A 20,819-nucleotide genomic window follows, 5' to 3' on the forward strand; every position below is an offset into this window, starting at 1 on the left:
GAGATTGCAAGGTTATGGTTTCGAATGCCATGCCCGCACATTCCCATGCTTTTTTTTTTCAAGTTTGGTTGTGCCGGTCGGGATTTGTGTTTATTTGTTGCTTGTTTAATTATAACACTTTGGGTTGGTAAATACTGTTCTTTCCTTCTCATCACCCAAAAAAACATTTTTAGAAGTTATAGACCCTAAATTCTTTGTTATTCAAGGTTGGAAACCAAAAAAAAAAAATTTAGTTAACCTTACTGGAATTTTGACCTGGATAGGCCAAGAACGGGAGGGAACTCGGGTACCCAGGAAATGGTGAGAGCCTTACGCTCTTATTACAACCATGTTTTCTAATGCGTTCACGTCATGTAGGATTGATTTATATTCTTTGAAATAGAGGTATACATATTTATATTTGCTCTTAAGTTCCGACATTTTTAGTGAATATTTTGCTTTAAAAATAGCAAAACGTACAGGATTTTTTTCTCATGTATGAAATAGGTAATAAGGATGAATGAAGGACTTCCCAAAATCCACTGCAAATGTGATATTACCAGGATTTCAATTGACTATTTAGTCTACTAGACTATTTTTGGCAAAATAGTTGGCAAAAAAAGTTTTTTCCTGTGGTCTTGACAAAGAACTCTATATAACTGATTAATTAACAGATCTGATGAACCTCTTCAATAATGTTCCTCATCTGTTCTATTTTTGCAAGATTCATCTGTTCTTATCTTTATGTTTTTCTGACAGGGTCTACTGGAAGCTCTTGTGTTACGCATGAGAAAGACCTTAGACGATGACGTCTTCATGCCTCTCTTTCCTAAATCGTAAGTGAAGTTAAAGGTTGTTTGGGTTAAGGGGGTACTACAGCCCTGGCCAATTTTGTGCCTATTTTTCCATTTTTCTAAAACATTATAGCACATTGGTGACAAGATATGTATATTATAGGGGAAAGGACTACAACTATCAATTCTGCTCTCCCTGTGGCTCATCTGGAAAAGGCCGGGCAGATGACCCACAATTCAGCAACTCAAAGCAAGTAGTTATTGATTTATTGATCAAATATTGGTTTTCCCTTATTTTTGACTGTAACTCCACAACTGTTGTCTGTGCTGAAATAAAATTTCCAGCGCAGTAGTTGTAGTCCTTGCCCCTATAATATAGGCCTACATATCTTATTTGTCCCCATGCGCTATAATTTTTGAGAAAAATGCAAAAATAGGCACAAAATTGGGCAGGGGTTTAGTACCCCCTTAAAGAGATTAGCTTATTAGAGCTATATATAGCCCTGTGCATAGTTAATGCTACGGAAAATCCACCACTTATGAATGGCAAATCAAAATCTAGCGTACCTACGACCCCACCAGATAGCTCGTACAAGGCAGGCTATCTGGATTACCTGGCAGAAATCTACCAATATTGCAGTGTGCAAAATTAAATTTCATTATGGGCAATATTTGCATGCTTTCAGGTAATGTCAGTTTTGATGCAGGTCTTTAAGACTGCCAAGTGTTAGAGTGGCGTGGTATACTGGTTAATTTCTTTGCATTTGGTGCGAGAGGTTCAGGGTTCAAATCTCTGCAGGACCAAAAAACTTGAATCTGCTCTCCCTGTGGCTCATCTGGAAAAGACCGGGCAGATGACCCACAATTTGGGTTATACATCCAATTGTTGGTTACACTTGCCTGTCCTGTAGGAAATGCCCGACCAGCTATCTACGTGACCCCCTCCACCAGGTTACTTGTATCAGACTGAAGTTTGTCAGTGTTGTCTCCCAGATATCAGCTATTAATGCCTAGATATGCTTGACAAAAAAATGAAAAGTGTTTATTTTTTCACCACTGAACACACATGGACCAAAATGTTGCGTACCAGGAGAAATGGGCTATTCCAGTTGAAATCCATACACCCCCTATGGAAGACATGACCTTAATCTCCCACACAGGGGGTGTTGATTTAAAATTTTAGTCACCCATTTATGGTAACCCCATTTGAAATTCACACTCCCTGTGTGGGAGATTAAGGTCATGTCTTCCATAGGGGGTTTATGGATTTCAACTGGAATAGCCCAATGTTACTGTGGCTTCCCTTGACAACTGAGCCCTGATGATGTCCTGCCCTGGTAAATACGCGAAAGTAAGCAACACTGGTACGAGACAGATTAGCAAATGGTTACATGACTGTGACGCTTCAAACAAGGCTAACATTTCAATACAGACAAACAACAGACCATTTTTTTTCACATTTCTTAGTGAATTGCGTGGAGCAAATGACATTGTGCGGAGAAAGTAAAATTTAGCGCCGCGAAAATCGTCGCACCCTGGTCATCAGTCCGAAAAACAAACCCAATAACTTAGTTATATGCCCTAATCATTACCATAACCATAACCTCACCCTAGCCTAACCTACAACTTATGCTCTAAACCTAACCCTAAACCTAAACAACCCTGACTCTAATCCTACTCTGACCCCTATCTCTAACACTAACCCTAACCTTCTCACTAACCTTAATCCTAACCTAAAATGCCATAAACCCCAACTTGAACCCTTTTTTGACTTATGGCCCTTTGGCCTCATGGGTGAAACTGTTTCCCATTTAAAATAAATGGGAAGGGATGAAATCAAAACTCGATGGACAGTTGACTGCCGGTTCCGTCCGGATGCTATTGTTCTAAACATTGGCAACCGGACGAAACTGCCGGTCAACCGCTGGTTGAATTTTGATTTCATCCCTAATGTAAGTCTTTTTTTACTTTATATTTTTGTTAAATTACAGAATGGTAGAAAACAAATCTCTAGGACCGTACATATTTCTACAGAGACAGTTTTGGTGCTGTGTAAAGGTGAGTTTATAAGGCAATTATGAGAAAGCAAAATGCATGGGTTGTAGAGGGGTACTTCACTTATCACTTACTATCAATTTGGGGTGCTGTGATTTCACATGCCAGACTCTTACTGTGAATTCACAGACCCGTCTGTGAAACACATACCCAGGGTCCAGAGGATGTATAAAGACATTCCCATAACCCAATGAGGTTTCTGACCTTGGTATGTCTGGCTTTTGTACACATGTGGCACAGTTGACCATACCTTGTATTGGGATTGTGTGTAAATATCTGGTGTTTCTTCCTTTTATTTAACATTCAAAACATTGAGACTTATGAATAAAATAAATGTAGTGGGACATTAAGAATGTTTGCTATAAGAAAATCCAATTTAATTTGATTAAGTCTCAACTATTAGCTCGTTGGCTGCAATTTTAAAATAACCATTTTGTGTGTGTGGTCATGGGGACTTTGCCTTTAAAATTAGGTTATATTGATCAAATTTCCCAATCATAGTGCATTGTAGGAATGCCTTTAAGCCTCCTCTGCCCGGGGTATGTGATATCACATACTTTTTCATTTGTTTCAATGTTGGCAACATGTAAAACACTTATGCAGTCGGTTGGTTACATTAGATAGTTTGTGGGAGGGCGGGTTAGTGTGGTGGTCTTCTCACTCGTTTCTCACCACTGTGGCCGGGGTTCAATTCCCCACGGTGCCACATGTGAGTTTGGTTGCCGATCCATGCTCGTCCTCGCAGGTTTTTCTCCGGGTGCTCCAGTTTTCCTCCTGCATCTAAAATCAGATGGACCTCTTCCAATATCCCTGTCCCGTCATATCCGGATGACATCCCTTAAATTTAGTAGCCTCTGTGCACTATTGGGCTTAGCCTGGCTTTGGCCCAATAAATTAATATTTTTTTTGGCTTTAAATTCATCTGTGGAAATTAAAATTCTATCTGTGCAATTTTTTAAAGCATGGCAAAATGCCGCAATAACATGATAATGAAGTTATCCAAAAAGCTTGCAGCATAACTTTGTTATTTGTTTAGAAATATATGGTACATGAAATAACTTAAGGGATCTAAAATGAGCGTTTATTGCGTTTCGACAGTATTTTTGTGGGACATGAGAGCACCTCAGACCTATCGAATTGCATTCTGAATCTGAAGCATGTCTTTCTGATATCAAATAATTTTCATTTTTGAAAATCACAATATAATACAAATTTTATGACAAATTATAAAAATTTGATATTTTCAAATTTTGATATATAACAGTCCTCGAAGTAAATTATATAAATCTAATGATATATTCTTAAAGTGTATGTAGCAGGGAGGAAAAGCCGACGGTCAATTGAAAATTTTGACCTTTCATATTGAAGATATGGATTTTTTCCTAAAAGACCTATTTTTTTTTGTGTTTTGGGGAAAAAATCCATATCTCCAATACTGAAGGTCAAAATTTTCAATTGATCGTCGGCTTTTCATCCCACCTACATACACTTTAAGTATAAATCATCAGATTTATAAAGTTTACTTCAAGTACTGTTAAATATCAAAAATATCAATTTTAATGATTTGCCATAAAATGTGCATTAAATTGCGAATTTCAAAAAATCAAAATTATTTGGTATCAGAATTACATTCTTCGTATTCAGAATGCAATTCGATATGTCTGATGTGCTCTAATGTCGTAAAATAAATACTGTCCAAACGTTCATACCCCAACCCTTAAGGACCTTAAGGTACTTTATATTTCTAAAAAAAATAGCATGCTGTGTTAATCTGAAAATAATGATGAGAAAAAATAACTAATTTTTTTGCTCTTTCCTTTTACAGTTATTAGGTAACCTGTTACTGTGGCATGGTATTGTAGCAGGTGACCCGCTGAGAGAGCTAGCATTAGATGGTCTACTCAATAGATATCTCTTATTATCACTGCAGAATTCACATGTTAATGATGACAGTATAGGCAAAGCACAAATGGTAAGCTAGTCTTTGCTAGAGGTGAAAATATTGCTTGAATTTATGCTGATCATTGTTTTTGCTAGAGGTGAAAATATTGCTTGAATTTATGCTGATCATTGTTTTTGCTAGAGGTAAAAATATTGCTTGAATTTATGCTGATCATTGTTTTTGCTAGAGGTAAAAATATTGCTTGAATTTATGCTGATCATTGTTTTTGCTAGTGGTAAAAATATTGCTTGAATTTATGCTGATCATTGTTTTTGCTAGAGGTAAAAATATTGCTTGAATTTATGCTGATCATTGTTTTTGCTAGAGGTAAAAATATTGCTTGAATTACTGCTGATTTTTGGACAAGTTGGATGTGTAAAATGTGATTTCTACTTTTGAAGTTAGCGGGTATGGAACTACCAAGTCTTTAAGGGGGTACTACACCCATTGGATTTTTTTGCGGGTTTTCTGCATTTTGTGGAGAAATGAGAAAAAAATTGGTCAAAGTGGTATGCAAAATGAAGGGGCAAATCTTCTCGTTCTATTGGTGGCATCGGTATCAATGTAGCTTACATGCTTTTAAAGGTAGAAGCTCGGAAGAGGTACATAGACCTCGATTCACAAAATCGAGTTTCTTTAGAATTTCAGAATTGATACCGTTAATCCAATCACTCACACTTGTTAAGCATTTGTGACAGGCGCTAAAAGTATAAAAATTATTTTTTGGGGGAAATTAATTAATTATGCACAGCTTTGAAAACATTAATATGCATCAATTTCATGTTATCAATGAAATTAAACGTATTTCCCCCCCTTTTAGTTGACAATGATATGCAAAATTTGTGTTCGCAAGGCAGCATATTTGTTTCAGGTTTGATAAGGTTGAAATTAAAGAACAGTAAATGCCTTGGTTTTCAGTATTAGGTGAATTTTTGCTCAGTTTTCTGAGGAAATACGGGAAGCTTACAAAACATGATTTATAATGCATTTGTAATGTGAATCGGTATGTTCACAATGATAACAGCTAAATGGGACACCCTACTAGTTCACGTGTATTAACAGTTTCGTCACTTACCTGTACCGCATGCTGAAATCATTCCACTTTAAGAAAATCCATTATAAATCCAGTATAAATCCATGAAACTCACTGTATAATTGCTTGCCGAAAGACTTCCGCATACATTTTTGTACAGACGCCATGATTTGGTTTTTCTAGCGGTGGGCGATTCGATACCATTTTGGTATCGGTCAATTTCGATACAATACTTTTATTTTTATGGAGCGTAGGCCTATTGAAAACAAAAATAATTATTGAAAATTGAAAACAAATATTAAATAAAAATCTTTCATTCTCTATTAGCGACTTCAGGTAGCCAATAAATTGTGTGTGGTAGGCCTATAGGGACCGTCGACCGTTCACAAACACTTGCTGGGGGGGCTGAAGCAAAAAAATTCATCACAAAAATTTTATGGGCCCCTTTAGCCTACAGACCTCCTATCATTCACATTTAAAAGTGTATAGAAACTAGTTTACGCTAGGAATCCTCATTTCATACAATTTTTAACAATGTTTCACACACCGGAAGTTTTCGTGTTCTTGAGCATTGTAAAGTTGCAATGTTCGAATCCAATCAAAGTTGGCCTAATTGCAAATCTTTTACAAAATATTTTACAAACACCACGGTTATATGTTATGAAAGATTTGAAACTATAGCCAATGTATTGGTTTTGTTTAATGTTTAGGGTGCATGCCACTAAATCCGCCTGTGAAGCGGTTTCGGTAAAAGTTTATCACGACTATAGTCCCAACTTTGCATAAAAATTGTGCAAAATCGGTACAATATTAACAATTTTAATGTTGCAAATCGTGTTTTGCTAGAACTTGTGAATGTGATCTCTACTAATTTGAACAGAAAATGAGTGGTGTTTACGATGATGAGCGCATGAACACCCGAGGTCAAAACGCGGCAGTCGGACGTAAACACGGGAAAATAGGGCCTCTTTATATAGCGCTATTTTTTCTCAAAAAGTAGACCTAAAATATGGTGTCATTTTCAGATATGTTATGCAGAATTTTGTTCTGATTAAGATGATATCAAATATATATTTCAAAGTAAGGCGTAACTTCGACTTATAGCCTAAAAGCGTGACCCCTATTTTGCACGTAAAGTCTATGGAAAGCTATTTGGTGGCATGTACCCTTTAAGGAGCAATTCCATGCGTTTTCAGCGCGTCTTTATCTTTTTAAAATGCACGAGAAGAAAAGAGGAGGGACATCAACAAGCGCGTTTATGGACGCCGCCAGGTTTTTCGCTGTATGTGCGTTTGCATGAATAGGCCTACTTTTATTTCCAATTTAATGAAAGTTCCGATTTTGGTAGAAGTTTGAAACCTTTTGATATGAATTAAGAAGAGTTTCAAAATATTAAAAACATTGTTTATTGGTGTTTAAATTACAAAGAAGTTTTTCAATTTCATTGTTATTTTTAACCAATTTTTTGTCATTTAAATTCAAGTTTTGGCCTTCAATTTTAATAAAATTACATAAAATATTAGATTTAAGATATTTAAGTTTCTAGTTTGCTTTATTTATACCACTGTCCAGTATTTTAAATTGTTATAACATTCAAAGTTTAATTTATATTAATATTCAATTTCAAATAGCCATTCATTACATTTGCTTTTTGGACAAAAGCGGGTTAAAAGTGACGCTGGAGGGGGGGTAGGCCTACTTGATTGACATTTCTTGTCTTTTTAAATATTCTGCAGGTACTGAGAATGTTTTAATTTTGAAGTTATGCACTTGTAAAAGATGTTCAAAGAACGTTTACTCTTAACATCAAATAATATCTTCATGAAAATAGCAAATCAGCAACCATTGTGCATTCATGTGCATCAAAATGACGAAAAATGGCAATTGTCGGCTATCATGCTTGTGCTTGAAATCGACACCCTGTCTAAAGTATGAAAGAAAATAACCCAAAATTTCTTACAATTAATTTAAAATGTAGTGAAAAAGATAACAAAATCATTTTCAAGGCCTAAAACAATGTTTTAGCCTCTTCAAGGGTGCATGCCACTAAATCCGCGTGTGAAGCGGTTTTCGGTAAAAGTTTATCACGACTATAGTCCCAACTTTGCATAAAAATTGTGCAAAATCGGTACAATATTAACAATTTTAATGTTGCAAATCGTGTTTTGCTAGAACTTGTGAATGTGATCTCTACTAATTTGAACAGAAACCGCGAAAATTTGACTGATTTTTACGATGATGAGCGCATGAACACACGAGGTCAAAACGCGGTTAGCAGTCGGACGTAAACACGGGAAAATCGGGCCTTTTTATATAGCGCTATTTTTCTCAAAAAGTAGACCTAAAATATGGTGTCATTTTCAGATATGTTATGCAGAATTTTGTTCTGATTAAGATGATATCAAATATATATTTCAAAGTAAGGCCTAACTCGACTTATAGCCTAAAAACGTGACCCCTATTTTGCACGTAAAGTCTATGGAAAGCTATTTGGTGGCATGTACCCTTTACAATTAATTTCAACACAAAAATTGTGTTAATAATGTTTTAAACTTAAATTGTCAACAGAAAGAGTCAGCTGATCATCAGGTTTTATGTCTTCTTTTAACATGAGTGGAAACAAAGGAACCCGAAGAATGTGCAAAGTTATTGACTTCGCTAGCATCTTAAATTTAAACTCTGAGTCAAAAATAAGCTTTGTTTCATTAATTAAAAAGAAAGTTGTAAAGTTGTTGTATCTTGTTGGTAAAGTGAAGTTTGCTACTGGTTTTATTATTACCTGTGTTGCGATTCGAAATCCCACAAAGAGTAAGTAAGTTCGTTATTAGATGTGGTAGGCCTCAGTACCCCCTCCAATCCCCAACATAGGCCTACACATGGACTCAATTAAGTGCTGATTCAGGTGGCTGACGCCCCCAATAAATAAATAAAGAGAAGAGAAGGGAAGAAAGGAGAAAAAGAGAAGAAAATGGAGGAAAGGAGGAGAGAAACTAAATTGCACGTAATTGAGTAGGCCCATGTGTAAATAACCGCACAGTCGGGACGATTGGAAGTAGCGACTAGGCATTGCTTGAAGGCGGGTCCTCGTCCTAAAAGCACGTGAAAATTACTGCGGGTCCGCCGATATGCAGGGCCCCTCACATTTTGCCACCAAAGTCAAAAATTAAGACGGACTCCATAACGACTTCATCGATTTATGCATGCTTTAGTAATTGCCAATCTCAAGTTTTGCAAATTGATTTCGGGCCCTTTTTCTGTTTAAAGCAAAATTCAAATAGTAGTGTAAAAACAATGCATCGAATGGCTTCAATTCGACCTTCATTTTGCAAATTTGTCAAACTTCTCAGGGGGAACATCCCCTCAGACTCCTTCTCATGTAGTGGATAAACATATGATCATTTTCGCTCTTCTTCCAACATTTGCAAATTTAAGCCCAATTTGCGGTATAGGCTTACAGGGAAAACTTGTCCAAGGAAGGTTTCATGGACCATCATTTTAAATTTTACACACTAGTACCAAAATGGTCCACCAAATCACTTCAATTCAGTCTTCATTTTACCCTCCCCTGCGTAATCGATATACAAGTGGCCATTTTCGCTTCTGCTTTCGGGCCGATTTATGTTTAAAACAATTTATAGGCCTACGATAATAGGGAATTGAAACTTGTCCACGAAAGGCTCTCACAAATTTTCGGCCGCCAAACTAAAATTTTACACTAGTTTATAGGCCTTGGCATAATAGTGCCAAAATTGTCCACCAAATCGCTTCAATTAGATCATTTTGCCCACGTTTTTTTTTTTTCTGAGGGGGGAACACCTCCCATCAGACAACCCCCGCGTCGCAATAAGCGCGCTCCATGACCATTTTTTTTTCATTTTGTTTTATTTTTTCTACAAATTCGACCCAAACCCCCTGACTGCTCTAGTTCGACAATGGGTACCAAAAGCTGGTATCGCCATCCCTATGAAGATTGACTACGTACTCTCGCTAAATAAAAAATCCCTTAAAAAGGGATGAATAAGCGTCCTTATCAACCAATCAACTTTTAAGACAAATAGGTGAAAAACGATGTTTTTTCATAATTTTTTTAATTTCACATGATCCGTGCATATATCGCCTAGCTATAAATGAAAAAATATTTTTTTAGACCAATCAAACCAATATATGGGTGTAGTACGCCCTTAAGCGTCGGCGGCAACATTCCAGCTTTGCCGATTTCAATAAAATCTACATTTTGGTATTACAATAACCAATAATATGGTAAAAATGGCTTCAATTGGGGCTTCATTTTGAAAAGTTACCAGACACCCTCTTACGGCGCACAGGTGTGATGTTCTCACATGACGCTCTCGTACCTTAGTATCAATTACTAATAAGGCCATCTTTATATAAAAGTTCGTCTTAAAGACCCCGCATGCATAAGTAGAAGCCCCTGCGCCAAATCAACACATAAAAATATCTCGTCTGACATCGTCAGATGTTAAAATAGCCTAAATTGTAAATCATAATAAAATTCTTCATCTTGACCACAAGGAAACCTTGACAGATGAAAAGGTGGTCTATTCTTGGCAAAAAGCTTGTCCTACAGATAAAAAAAATAAAATGAAGTAAAAAAAAACTTTAAAAAAAAAGCATTCCGCATTAGGTTTTCAACTTGTGAAGGGCTTTGAGACGACAATTAGATTAAGATAGCCTATGAGGATTATTGTGTAAAAACTGGATTTATGCATTTGCATTCAATGTTACTGTTTGAGCTGTGCTAAATTAATTGATCAATTGACTTTTAAAAAACAATTTCATTATTTTACTTTTTTCTTATACAATGTACAAGGGCATAAAAAACCAAAGAATGTCTGGTATAATAGTGAATAGCATTTAGTTTCTAGCGGGTTCGCCGTGGGACAGCGAACCCACTAAAAACTTACTGAAAACCTATCCCATAATTAGTGAATAGTATGTCTACTATGATACTATGAGCAATGTGCTATTCCAGATGTATTCCGCCCCCCCCCCCCCCCTATGGAAGACATTTAAAAAAAATTCTTAGTCAGTGGGAGTGGTCTATTAGTAGACACATAATCTGATTGGACAATCGCATGATTTTGGGTGTCGTCTATCAGGCTGTAGACGACCCCACGTCATCATGAGTGTTGATAATGCGTAACACGCTCATAGAGGTGCTTGGCGTATGTATCGCGTTGTATGCGTGAGACGCAGTGCGGAATACTGCACGCTGGCGCTAGCAGTGTCTGCATAAAAAAGATGTGAAGTTGTAAACAAGTTTAAAAAAGTTTAAAAAAAGGGGAGTTTTTATGACGGTAACTTAATTTTTGCTTTAAAAAATAGTTTACAGTTATTAAGATAATATTTAACTGACTAAGAATGAGAATAAACGATAGGAATATTTATTTTGCCTATCCCCTACCTATGATAGACGACAGGCAGGTCCAATATTTTTATCGTAGTGGATACCTGCTGCGCCGGCATCCACTACTCAAAATATTGGACCTGCATGTCGTGTATCACACGGTAGAGGATAGGCAAAATAAAAATTCCTATCGTTTATTCTCTAATACAATTCCAGCTGGAATTGAGATGTGTCTAGAATTCCAGCAGTCATTTTAACACAGATTCGGCTGGAGGGTATGGAAGACATTGAGATTAGGTGAAATTCTGGCTGCTAAAATTAACAAAAAAACAAGAGTGGGGATTGTGAAAGGCCATGATGTGCCTATGGAAGACATTCATATTTCTTAATATTCCGGCTGGAAAATGGTCAAAAATGCTCCAATTCCGGCAGGATCTTTACTTATGGTCGCCATCTCGATTAACCTATGAATGACATTTGGCCCATTTCACGGTTAGGCGCCACTTTTGGTGAAAAAAACTTGAAATTTTCAAAATGGATTAAATTTCATTTAATTGGGGTTTTCTTTTCCACATAAGACCAGATGTTCATAAAAATAACAGTTCCCAGCTGAAATCCCTCTACTTCTTGAAGAAAATTATAATTTATTATCTCATGTTATGTAATTTTTTAACAAATTTGATAAATATTGAGTAGTGAATATTTATACTTTTACTGTCAATACATATATAATAGATATTTAAAATAAACAAGTATGTCATAGGCTCTCTTCTGACCAAATTTGGGCAAATTTTGTTGTGTAATGACAAATTTATGGCACTTACATGTAATTTTTGTGGTAAAAAAGGGAAATTGACATGAATAGGTTTACTCAACAATTTTAATAATCAATGAATGACTCTGATATTTCACAGCTTTGATGGTCATAATATGGGTAATGTTCACAAATAATATCAGCCAGTTTGAAAGCACAGGTCAAATTCAAGATTCTTATGTTTGTGCAATTTTGGATGTGACTGATGTCAATGTGAACGGAAACCACACATTGTAAAGCAGAGTATGTTTCAGAAAATAATGATTCAAAGAGTTTTCACACACTCAGTAAATTAAATGGGATATATTGAAACATATTAACCTGTGTTAGTGTTCATTTTAAAACATTGTTTACAATTTATAGAGGTGGATGTGACATTTTTAATTGTGAACAGAATATTTCATTATTATAAACAGTTTGCTTGTCAAAATATAAGCTTTAAAGCACTTCTAACACATATATTTTTAAAGATACTATTGAATTGAGCAATGCTAAAATGTTTTTCCTGACCCTTTATATTTTTGCCAAGCAAAATGTTTATAATACTGAAATATTCCGTTCACAATTGAAAATGTCACATCCGCTTCTGTAAATTGTATACAAAACTGTCCCCTAAAAGACAACAACAAAGCCATGAAATAATCATATGTGACATGTATGAAATAATAAACGTATTTTAGAAAGTCAAATATCATGTTGTTTAAGTATTTTGGCCTAAAACTACTAATTTTGAGGATGTGACATGTGAGCGGAAATTGAAGCTTTTTGAATCTCCTGTCACAATTAAAGAAGGCATGCTGAATTAAAAACTTATTGTGCCTTTTGATCCCCCACAAACTTGTAATGAAATAACTTCAAACTGGCATCCTAGTCCCATTCCTGTCTTAGTTCTTTGAAGAAACTATTTTGGATGTGACAGGTAGTCAGGTACCATGGATGTGACACATGTGAACGGAAACTTTGAAATGACATCTGCAAGCTAAGTTGATGAAGGAGTTTTCATTAAATGGTGTCATTAGATAGCTCATAGCAGGAGATTTTTAAAATTAAGGAGAACAAATTCTGCCACTTATTTGTTAATAAATTATACTATTTGGAAAATTAATCGGATGTGACAAAATTGTGAACGGAATTTGTTGGCAAAAATTCAAAATATCGCTGTATCTACGTATTAAGAGCAACAAGTGTAATTTGTTCAACAAATAGTAACAAGACTCTGAACTTTACTAAAACACACTAGTTTGCCATTCATGTAAAGTATTAGTCGATCTATTCCACATTGAATAAGGTACATAGATGTGAACGGAAAATGTCACATCCGAATTCAGAAATTTAAATGGTTCTCATGCTAGTTTAACTGACAACTAATACTTTGTTCATGTATGGCTGTATAGTGCAACTTGTTCATTACATAAAAACAACAAAAGCAGCTGGTAGGCTCAACATAGTTAAAAGTGGCAGCATTGGAAAATAAATGTCTGTTTTAGGTTGCTAGTAAAATGTGGTTTTTTTTTTTTTTTTTCCCCTGTGCGCCCGGAAAGATAAAAGCAGAAAGGCCGATTAAGCTAGTGGAGGTAGGCTATACAGAGACAATGAAAAATCACCAACAGTCAATTCTGTAACCCCATTATTTTTTACACACCAGGCCAGATACGTTGAAAATCAAAAAGTGGCGCCTAACCGTGAAATGGGCCATTTACAATTTACTTGAATTCTGGCTGGAAACTGAAAAAATGTTCTAATTCCAGCTGGAACCCTATGGAAGACATTTACATTTACTTGAATTCCGGCTGGCCATATTACCACAATTCGCAGGGTCTTCCATGGGGTTTTCCTGACATGTGAATTCGGCTGTCAATTTAGCCCGAATTCGGAAGTGTCTTCCATAGGGGGTGGGGGGGGGTGCGGAATACATCTGGAATAGCCCAATGTTAAATGTTTCAAGCAGTAATTATCTTGAATATTTTGATTTTTTGTAGATTGTGTCAACTTTCCCGACTGGCTGGTTCAAAGACTTAGAAGGGGATTCCACCATCAGACAACTAGAACCATTCTGTAGATATCTTGTACATGCTGCAACCACACTCAATCAAGTTGTACTGAAATCATCAACTGCAGATCTGGATAGGAGAAGAGCTAAGTAAGTAACTAGCTCTCAGAGACATCTTACCCTTCCCAGAATCCTTTGCAACATGATACATCACCCATTTCATCAAATGACAATCCCTTTACTCTGTACAGGTTCCCTTTGTTTTCATTTTGAGAATAGACTGGCTTAACATGGAAATGAACATATTTTTCAAGAACTAGTTGGATGTGCTCTGTTCATTGAGGTACATTTCATCACTATTGATTGACCCCATGTTGCACTAGATAGCAAATCAGTACAGAAATAGGAGAAATGCATTATGGAAAGTTTAATATCTTCTCTGACTAGCTGTAGTAAATATAATTTGATCAGTGAAAAGATCTACTGGAGATTGAAGTCCATCCTCAAATTTGTGTACAGTGGCAATCAGACTAGGACCTAAATTTGTCCCGCTAAATTTACACAGAGAATCACATTGTTGACGTATATGCATTGTATTTATCCTATATATAGCATCAGTGATAACAAAAAATAATTAATCTGACAAAAAATGTGAATTTAGGGGGGCTAAACTTGCCAGTTTACAAAACATTGCATTTTTTCTTGTATATTTAATGACCAGTGACACAACGCGCAATTACAGAATTTTTTTATTTTTTATTTTTGGACAAATTGGGCATGCAGTTAGTGTGTATACAAAGTTTCAGACCCCTCTCTCTTTTTATAAAGAAGGCACATACTCCCAAAGATGAAATTTATTTAAAGGGTAACTTTTGGGTCCAAATTTAGACCCCCTACTCCAACTTTAAATGGCTGCCACAGAAAATCCGTAAGAGCTACAGACCTCAAATTTGCAGGTTTTTAATATTTTTACAGGTACAACATATGACTAAAATATAAGCAAATCTGAGGGGGTCAGGTGGGGCGCCTCCTTGATTTCATATGGATTTACCCACATACTACCGCAAAGATTCGCTTTATGGCACACATGGGCTCCTTGCCTTAGGGTAAAGTTCACATACAAAATAGAGAGCTCCCTTGGAAAATCTCGACAAGAATTAAGGGTCTGTGCCCTTATTTGCTAGTGGGATTTTTACAGGAGGGAACTTTTAGTTTGTGCCTATAAGTCCAGGTATGTGCCTAAAAATCCAGTTACATCAAGATAGCTCATGCGCCATTAGACGAATCTTTACGGTATCTTGGGTGGCTTTAACTTGCGGTACTTGAATGCTATTGTGTTAAAATTTGTAGGGGAATTAAGAACATGGGCTGCTGATAGCTGCTAAGAGTTCAGCCATGCTAATGAGCTATTCAAATTGAAATCCTTACCCCCCCCCCCCCTTATATGGAAGACATTACTGTAAGCTCCCACACAGGGAGTGTTAATTTCAAATAACTTGAATGGGTGACTCCATTTGAAATGGATTTCAACTGAAATAGCTCAATAATGGAATCTGGATCTTGATAAGTTCAAATAAATTTGCAATTGTTGTAGCATCTTTGAGTGCATGTCGTAATTCTTTTAAATTAGGTTTCTCAGTGTAGGGATGGGATTATTCACTGATGATAGTCCACTTATGTTTGTTTGGTGCTTCAGAACCTGAGGAAAAACATACTATGGTTCTTAATATTACTCCTACCCAGTTGCATTTTGCTCCAGTTCTGTAGAGTTAAGACATGTCCCTATTATTTAGAGCTCCAGTGGAAGCATCTAGCTAAAGACTCAATGCATAACACTATATACTGCACTCTCTTCCCTCAAATGAAATCAGTACAGTAGTTTATTTGGTTTGTTTGGTGCTTCAGAACCTGAGGAAAAACATACTATGGTTCTTAATATTACTCCCACCCAGTTGCATTTTGCTCCAGTTCTGTAGAGTTGAGACATGTCCCTATTATTTAGAGCTCCAGTGGAAGCATCTAGCTAAAGACTCCATGCATAACACTATATACTGCACTCTCTTCCCTCAAATGAAATCAGTACAGTAGTTTGTGTTAACACATTATTCTTTTCTTTATTCTTTCAGAATGGGCATAAAATCCATCACCAAAATGTTAGTGAACCTGCATGCCATGGACCATGCACTCAGTCTGTCTCAGGATATCAGTCTCAAAGATATGAAGGAGATGATACACAAAACATGACAATTACAGTTGAGTAGCCAGGTGGCCATCACAGCTCAGAACCAGTAACTCAGGCATAACCTCCATAGAGATATTCATCGGCTTGTTTTAGCTATATCGAATTGGAAACATGGCAATTACATAATACAGTTGAGTGGCCGGCCGGCTGGCCGTCACAGCTGAGAACTACTAACTTTGCACTTAATGGAAGAGCTGTGTTCAGTCATGATGGCCATAAAGGTATTGTCTAGGTATATTGAATTGGAAACATGGCAATTAGAGTTGGATGGCCTTGGCTGTTAGTAGAGCAGCTCAGAATCAGTAGCTTTGCACTATGGAAGCTAGAACAGTGCTCAGTCATGGGCCACTGTAGAGTTATTCATCAGCTTTGTCAGCTATATTGAATTGGAAACATGGCAGCTACAGTTGTGGCCAGTTGGCCGTCAGTAGAACATTACGGAACCAGTAACTTTGCACTTAATGGAAGAGCAGTGCCCTAGATTGGAATTGGAATATGTAGATTCCCGATATTCTTTTCCTCAATACAATATGCAGGGTGCGAGCAGCACATCAGTTTGCACCTCACAAACATGATCAGCAGAGCGTACTGTACGCGCTCCTGTCTGAAGAATGGTAAGGGTTGTTCCAGGATATGCAATGACGGTAATTTCGGTCAAACTAAGAGTAACCCAGGATCCACTTATTGGAAGACACTTTGTTCAATCAACCTTTTGAATCGATATTTGTCTTGAGTGGTTGGAACCAGCCTAACGTTGCACAATTGAAGAACATAAATATCACAAACAACATAAATATGACTTAATTTCATTCATTCATCAAATTGTGTCAAAAATTGTGACATTTGAGTACTTTTCTTATTGGATGAACTTATGTTTTAACACCTCATGGGCCTAGCATGTCCAATTTAATGCAGAATGATGATCATTTTTGTGACAAATATTTGCATGTTTACTACTTTTTCTTGCCATTTTGGCATGTATCTTAATTTCATCTGTGACATCAAACTGATTTGGCTCCACACTACCCATGTAGAAGATTTTATATCTTCCACAAGGGGAGTATGAATTTCAAATGAAATGAACAAGTTCCATTTGAATTTCATACACCCAAGATTTTAATTTGACTCTTCCACACTACCCGTGTAGAAGATTTTGGAAATATCTTCCACAGGGGGAGTATAAATTTCAAATAGAATGAACACATCAGGCAGTTCTGTTTGAATTTCATAGACCCTCTGAAAAAGATTTTAACTTGAATCTTCCATAGAGAGAGAGAGAGCTAGAGGATGAGCAAGAGAGTTGGTTAATGTGTAGTCTCCAGAGCAGCCAGTTTGGTTCTGCTCCCTCCACACAATCAGTCTGCCAATGATAACGAACAAATTCTTTTTGATTGGCTAGCACTTTTCCCATGATGTCATCCAGCACGTGCTGCTTGCGTACATCTATTCAGCCAGGAGTTCAACCCACTGGCAATCAAGTTCCCGAATGCATCGTTTCTGATCAGGTTCTTTGCATTGTCGCCCTCTTAGCTAATCAGAAACGGCGTAAATGTGGTCATTGGTAGACTGTTTGTGTGGAGGGAGCGTAACCAAACTGGCTGCGGAGGAGACTAGTTAATGTGCTAATTCCATTTGATATTCATTCTCCCCTGTGGACAAAATCTTCCACAGGGGTAGTGTGGATTTAAAATGGAATAGTCTATTAGATCAAACAAATTCATGTCACAGCATGATAAGTTGATATGAATGAAACTGGTTTTGTTAAGGATGGAGGGTGTTCAAATTTTTGATTGCATTTCTCTAGCATAGGGAAAATGCACGATTTTGGGGAGCCAAAATACACACTCCAGTTTTTGAAAATATGTGCAATTGGCACATTTTTTTCCAAATGCGTGATTTTTCTCCCAAAAAAGGTTCGAATTGCAATATTAAACAAATATTATTTTCTTCTATATTTTCTTGCAATTTTTTGTGACAGTCTATTTTCTATACTTTTTTTTTAACATGGATTGTGTTGCAGATCATTATGGATTCTTTGATTTGAGTGAAAACTACAGGTTTTTGGAAGATGGGTATCAGAAATATTTTTGTGTATCGCCCATTCTATACTTACATTTCTCCTATGCTCTTAAAAACGGTTTTTGCATCTGAATTCTTTATATGTGATGCGATCATAAAGCAAAATCAGTCTGAAGTAGGCACAGGTCATATTTGGATTCTTACATTTTCATTTTCAGCGTATTCAAAGCTCCACATTAGTGAAAATCACATGTCAGTACGACCTTTGCTTACAAAGTTACAATTTGAACGCCAGTACATACTTTATAAACAAAGAAACAAAGAAAATCAAGTTTAAAGTTGGAGTACTTTAATTGAGTCACACCTAAAATACATGTACATCTAGCAATGATACCTGTAGTTTAAGATATGCCTACGAAATTTGGCATTTAAACGCTTAATCCGAGCTGGGTTTGGAATAATTTCATATGGGGTAAAAAAAGTCACTTTTTTAACATTTTCTCTTCGTAATTTCATCAACAAATATTTTCATGTGAAAGAAGGTTTTTCCCTTTCATTTTTGCAAAAAAAGGCAATTTTGATTTTCCCACCCTACGCACATTATTTGGTAGACTATGCCATAGTCGAATTTTGATAAAAAAAAATATGTTATTATTAATCATGATGAACGCATTCGGTTGAACTCAAAATTATACTGATGTTTATTAGAATTAAAGTGTTCAATAGTAAAATGGTCATAAAGAGTTTATATAATTAGATGATTAGTGACAATAAAAGTTATATGGAATGCAACATATCTTGCATAATTATAATTGCTTACTTATTAACATTGAACAATTCTGATTTTGGACTCTACCAGTTTATTGATCGCGAAAGCCCGAGTAAAAAATCTGACTATGTACTTTTGACTTTTAAGCAGAACTTTACTCCAGGACTTTGGTCTCTAAAACACTGTCAATCATACTTGTTTATCAATCCAATTTGACGGCAAGTACCAAGCATGGTAGTAAGACGCACTAAATGTACGTCCATACACACCACTGAGAATTTAATTTTCGCGCCGGATCAAACGTGCCGCAAATTCCATAGATTGCTGTGTACGATGTATTTAATGGTAATAGCACGTGCCCGGAAGATTTAAACCATAGCGAGATCTGGGCGACCAATCACAAGCCAGATGCATTTAAAGATGCATTGCATCATGGCCAATTTTAGTTAAGCCAGAAATTGGCCTAACTCTCCATAGAGTCCCGTGTTAAGAATCATAACTGCAAGTAAGTAGTCCACTTGGGAAGCTAACAAACAGAGGGAGTACAGTGACTGAAAATATCAGATGTGAAAATCTACCAATTGCACACAAATTAATACAAGTCAGCATTTTATGCTTAAATGTAATAGCCAGAGTATGCAAAATGGGCAAGTGGTGACTACGGAGAAGTCTAATTATTTGGCCCATATATCTCACTAGGATTGCAGAGTTCCGACTGATTTTGCTTGATTGCATCACATACAGATAGATCTCCAGAACCACAAGGCCAATTTTTAATGGGATTTTTAGGTGTGGCACTCAGTAATTGGTCAATGAAAAAAACCACCTAATTTTGTACAATTTATTCGACTCATTTTGCTCGATCACAGCTTATTAAAATCATGTTATGTTTTTAAATAATTTTTTCAGTGTCACAATTAAGGCTAACCAAAAAAAAAAGTGTTGTATCGGTGGAACTTGACCTATGTACCTTAATTTTTGGGAGGAAAAAATAATTAAGGTCAGGAAAAATGGTAAATTTGGGGTGTATTTTGAGAACTTATGCACCCAAAATCACACAATTTGGGTGTTTTTGTGGCATTAAAATATGTCAAATAACAAATATTTAACCTTTGACCCACCTACCTTAATTGTTCCAACCTGTGATGCCAATATGACATTGTTTTACTTTTTTGGGAGCGATTGCCAAATAGGGTCCAACTCGACTAGTCTTATTACAAGTCTTCCCTACCCCAACCATAAACCATAAACTCCGTAAACGAGGCCTGGACTCAAGTCTAGCAAGTTGCACCCTATTCGTTAATCATACCCTTTTTTGGGAGGGAAGGGCTAATTGTGAAGAAAACCTTTTTTATCTACGTGGAATATAATTATATACTATGTATGTACTTTGTACAGATTTTGAATAAATAAGTTACTTGAACAGTAAGAATATATTGAGAGTGTAAGATACTTTTTTTTCAGTCTTCTATTATTAGGCATGTCCACTAAAAATTGAAGTACTTTTAAATTGATTCAGACCTAACTTATTGGCTTGGAATTGATGAAAGAAACGTTTTGGCGTTTAAATAATCTTAATCGGACGTTTCATTCCAGAGATATGGCCTTTTGAGTGTTACGGTTTTATATAGGGCTGCTAGAACATGTTAAAAAGTTAAAGTCCAAAAAGGATTACTAACAGAAAGTGCAATTTTAAGGTACTTTTTCTTAATGTATTTATTAACTAGCTTTATCTGGAACATTATATTTGCTTATAACAACATGAAAATAAGATCATCCTGAAAATTTAATCGATTTTGTTGACATACAACAAA

At 36.2% G+C, this 20,819-nt stretch overlaps 1 protein-coding gene across 1 annotated transcript in view; it reads left to right on the forward strand.

The window, feature by feature from the left end:
• Positions 1-20,439, forward strand: part of LOC140140658 (PAX3- and PAX7-binding protein 1-like) — a 34,576-nt gene extending 14,137 nt beyond the window's left edge. Inside the window, 5 exon segments of the mRNA XM_072162414.1 lie at positions 739-815; positions 2,765-2,831; positions 4,654-4,800; positions 13,965-14,125; positions 16,102-20,439. Coding sequence (XP_072018515.1) covers positions 739-815; positions 2,765-2,831; positions 4,654-4,800; positions 13,965-14,125; positions 16,102-16,219 — 570 coding nt within the window. The 3' untranslated portion in view covers positions 16,220-20,439.
• The last annotated feature ends 380 nt before the right edge of the window (positions 20,440-20,819 follow it).

The sequence above is a fragment of the Amphiura filiformis genome, chromosome 19, assembly GCF_039555335.1.
Source record: "Amphiura filiformis chromosome 19, Afil_fr2py, whole genome shotgun sequence".
NCBI lineage: Eukaryota > Metazoa > Echinodermata > Ophiuroidea > Amphilepidida > Amphiuridae > Amphiura > Amphiura filiformis.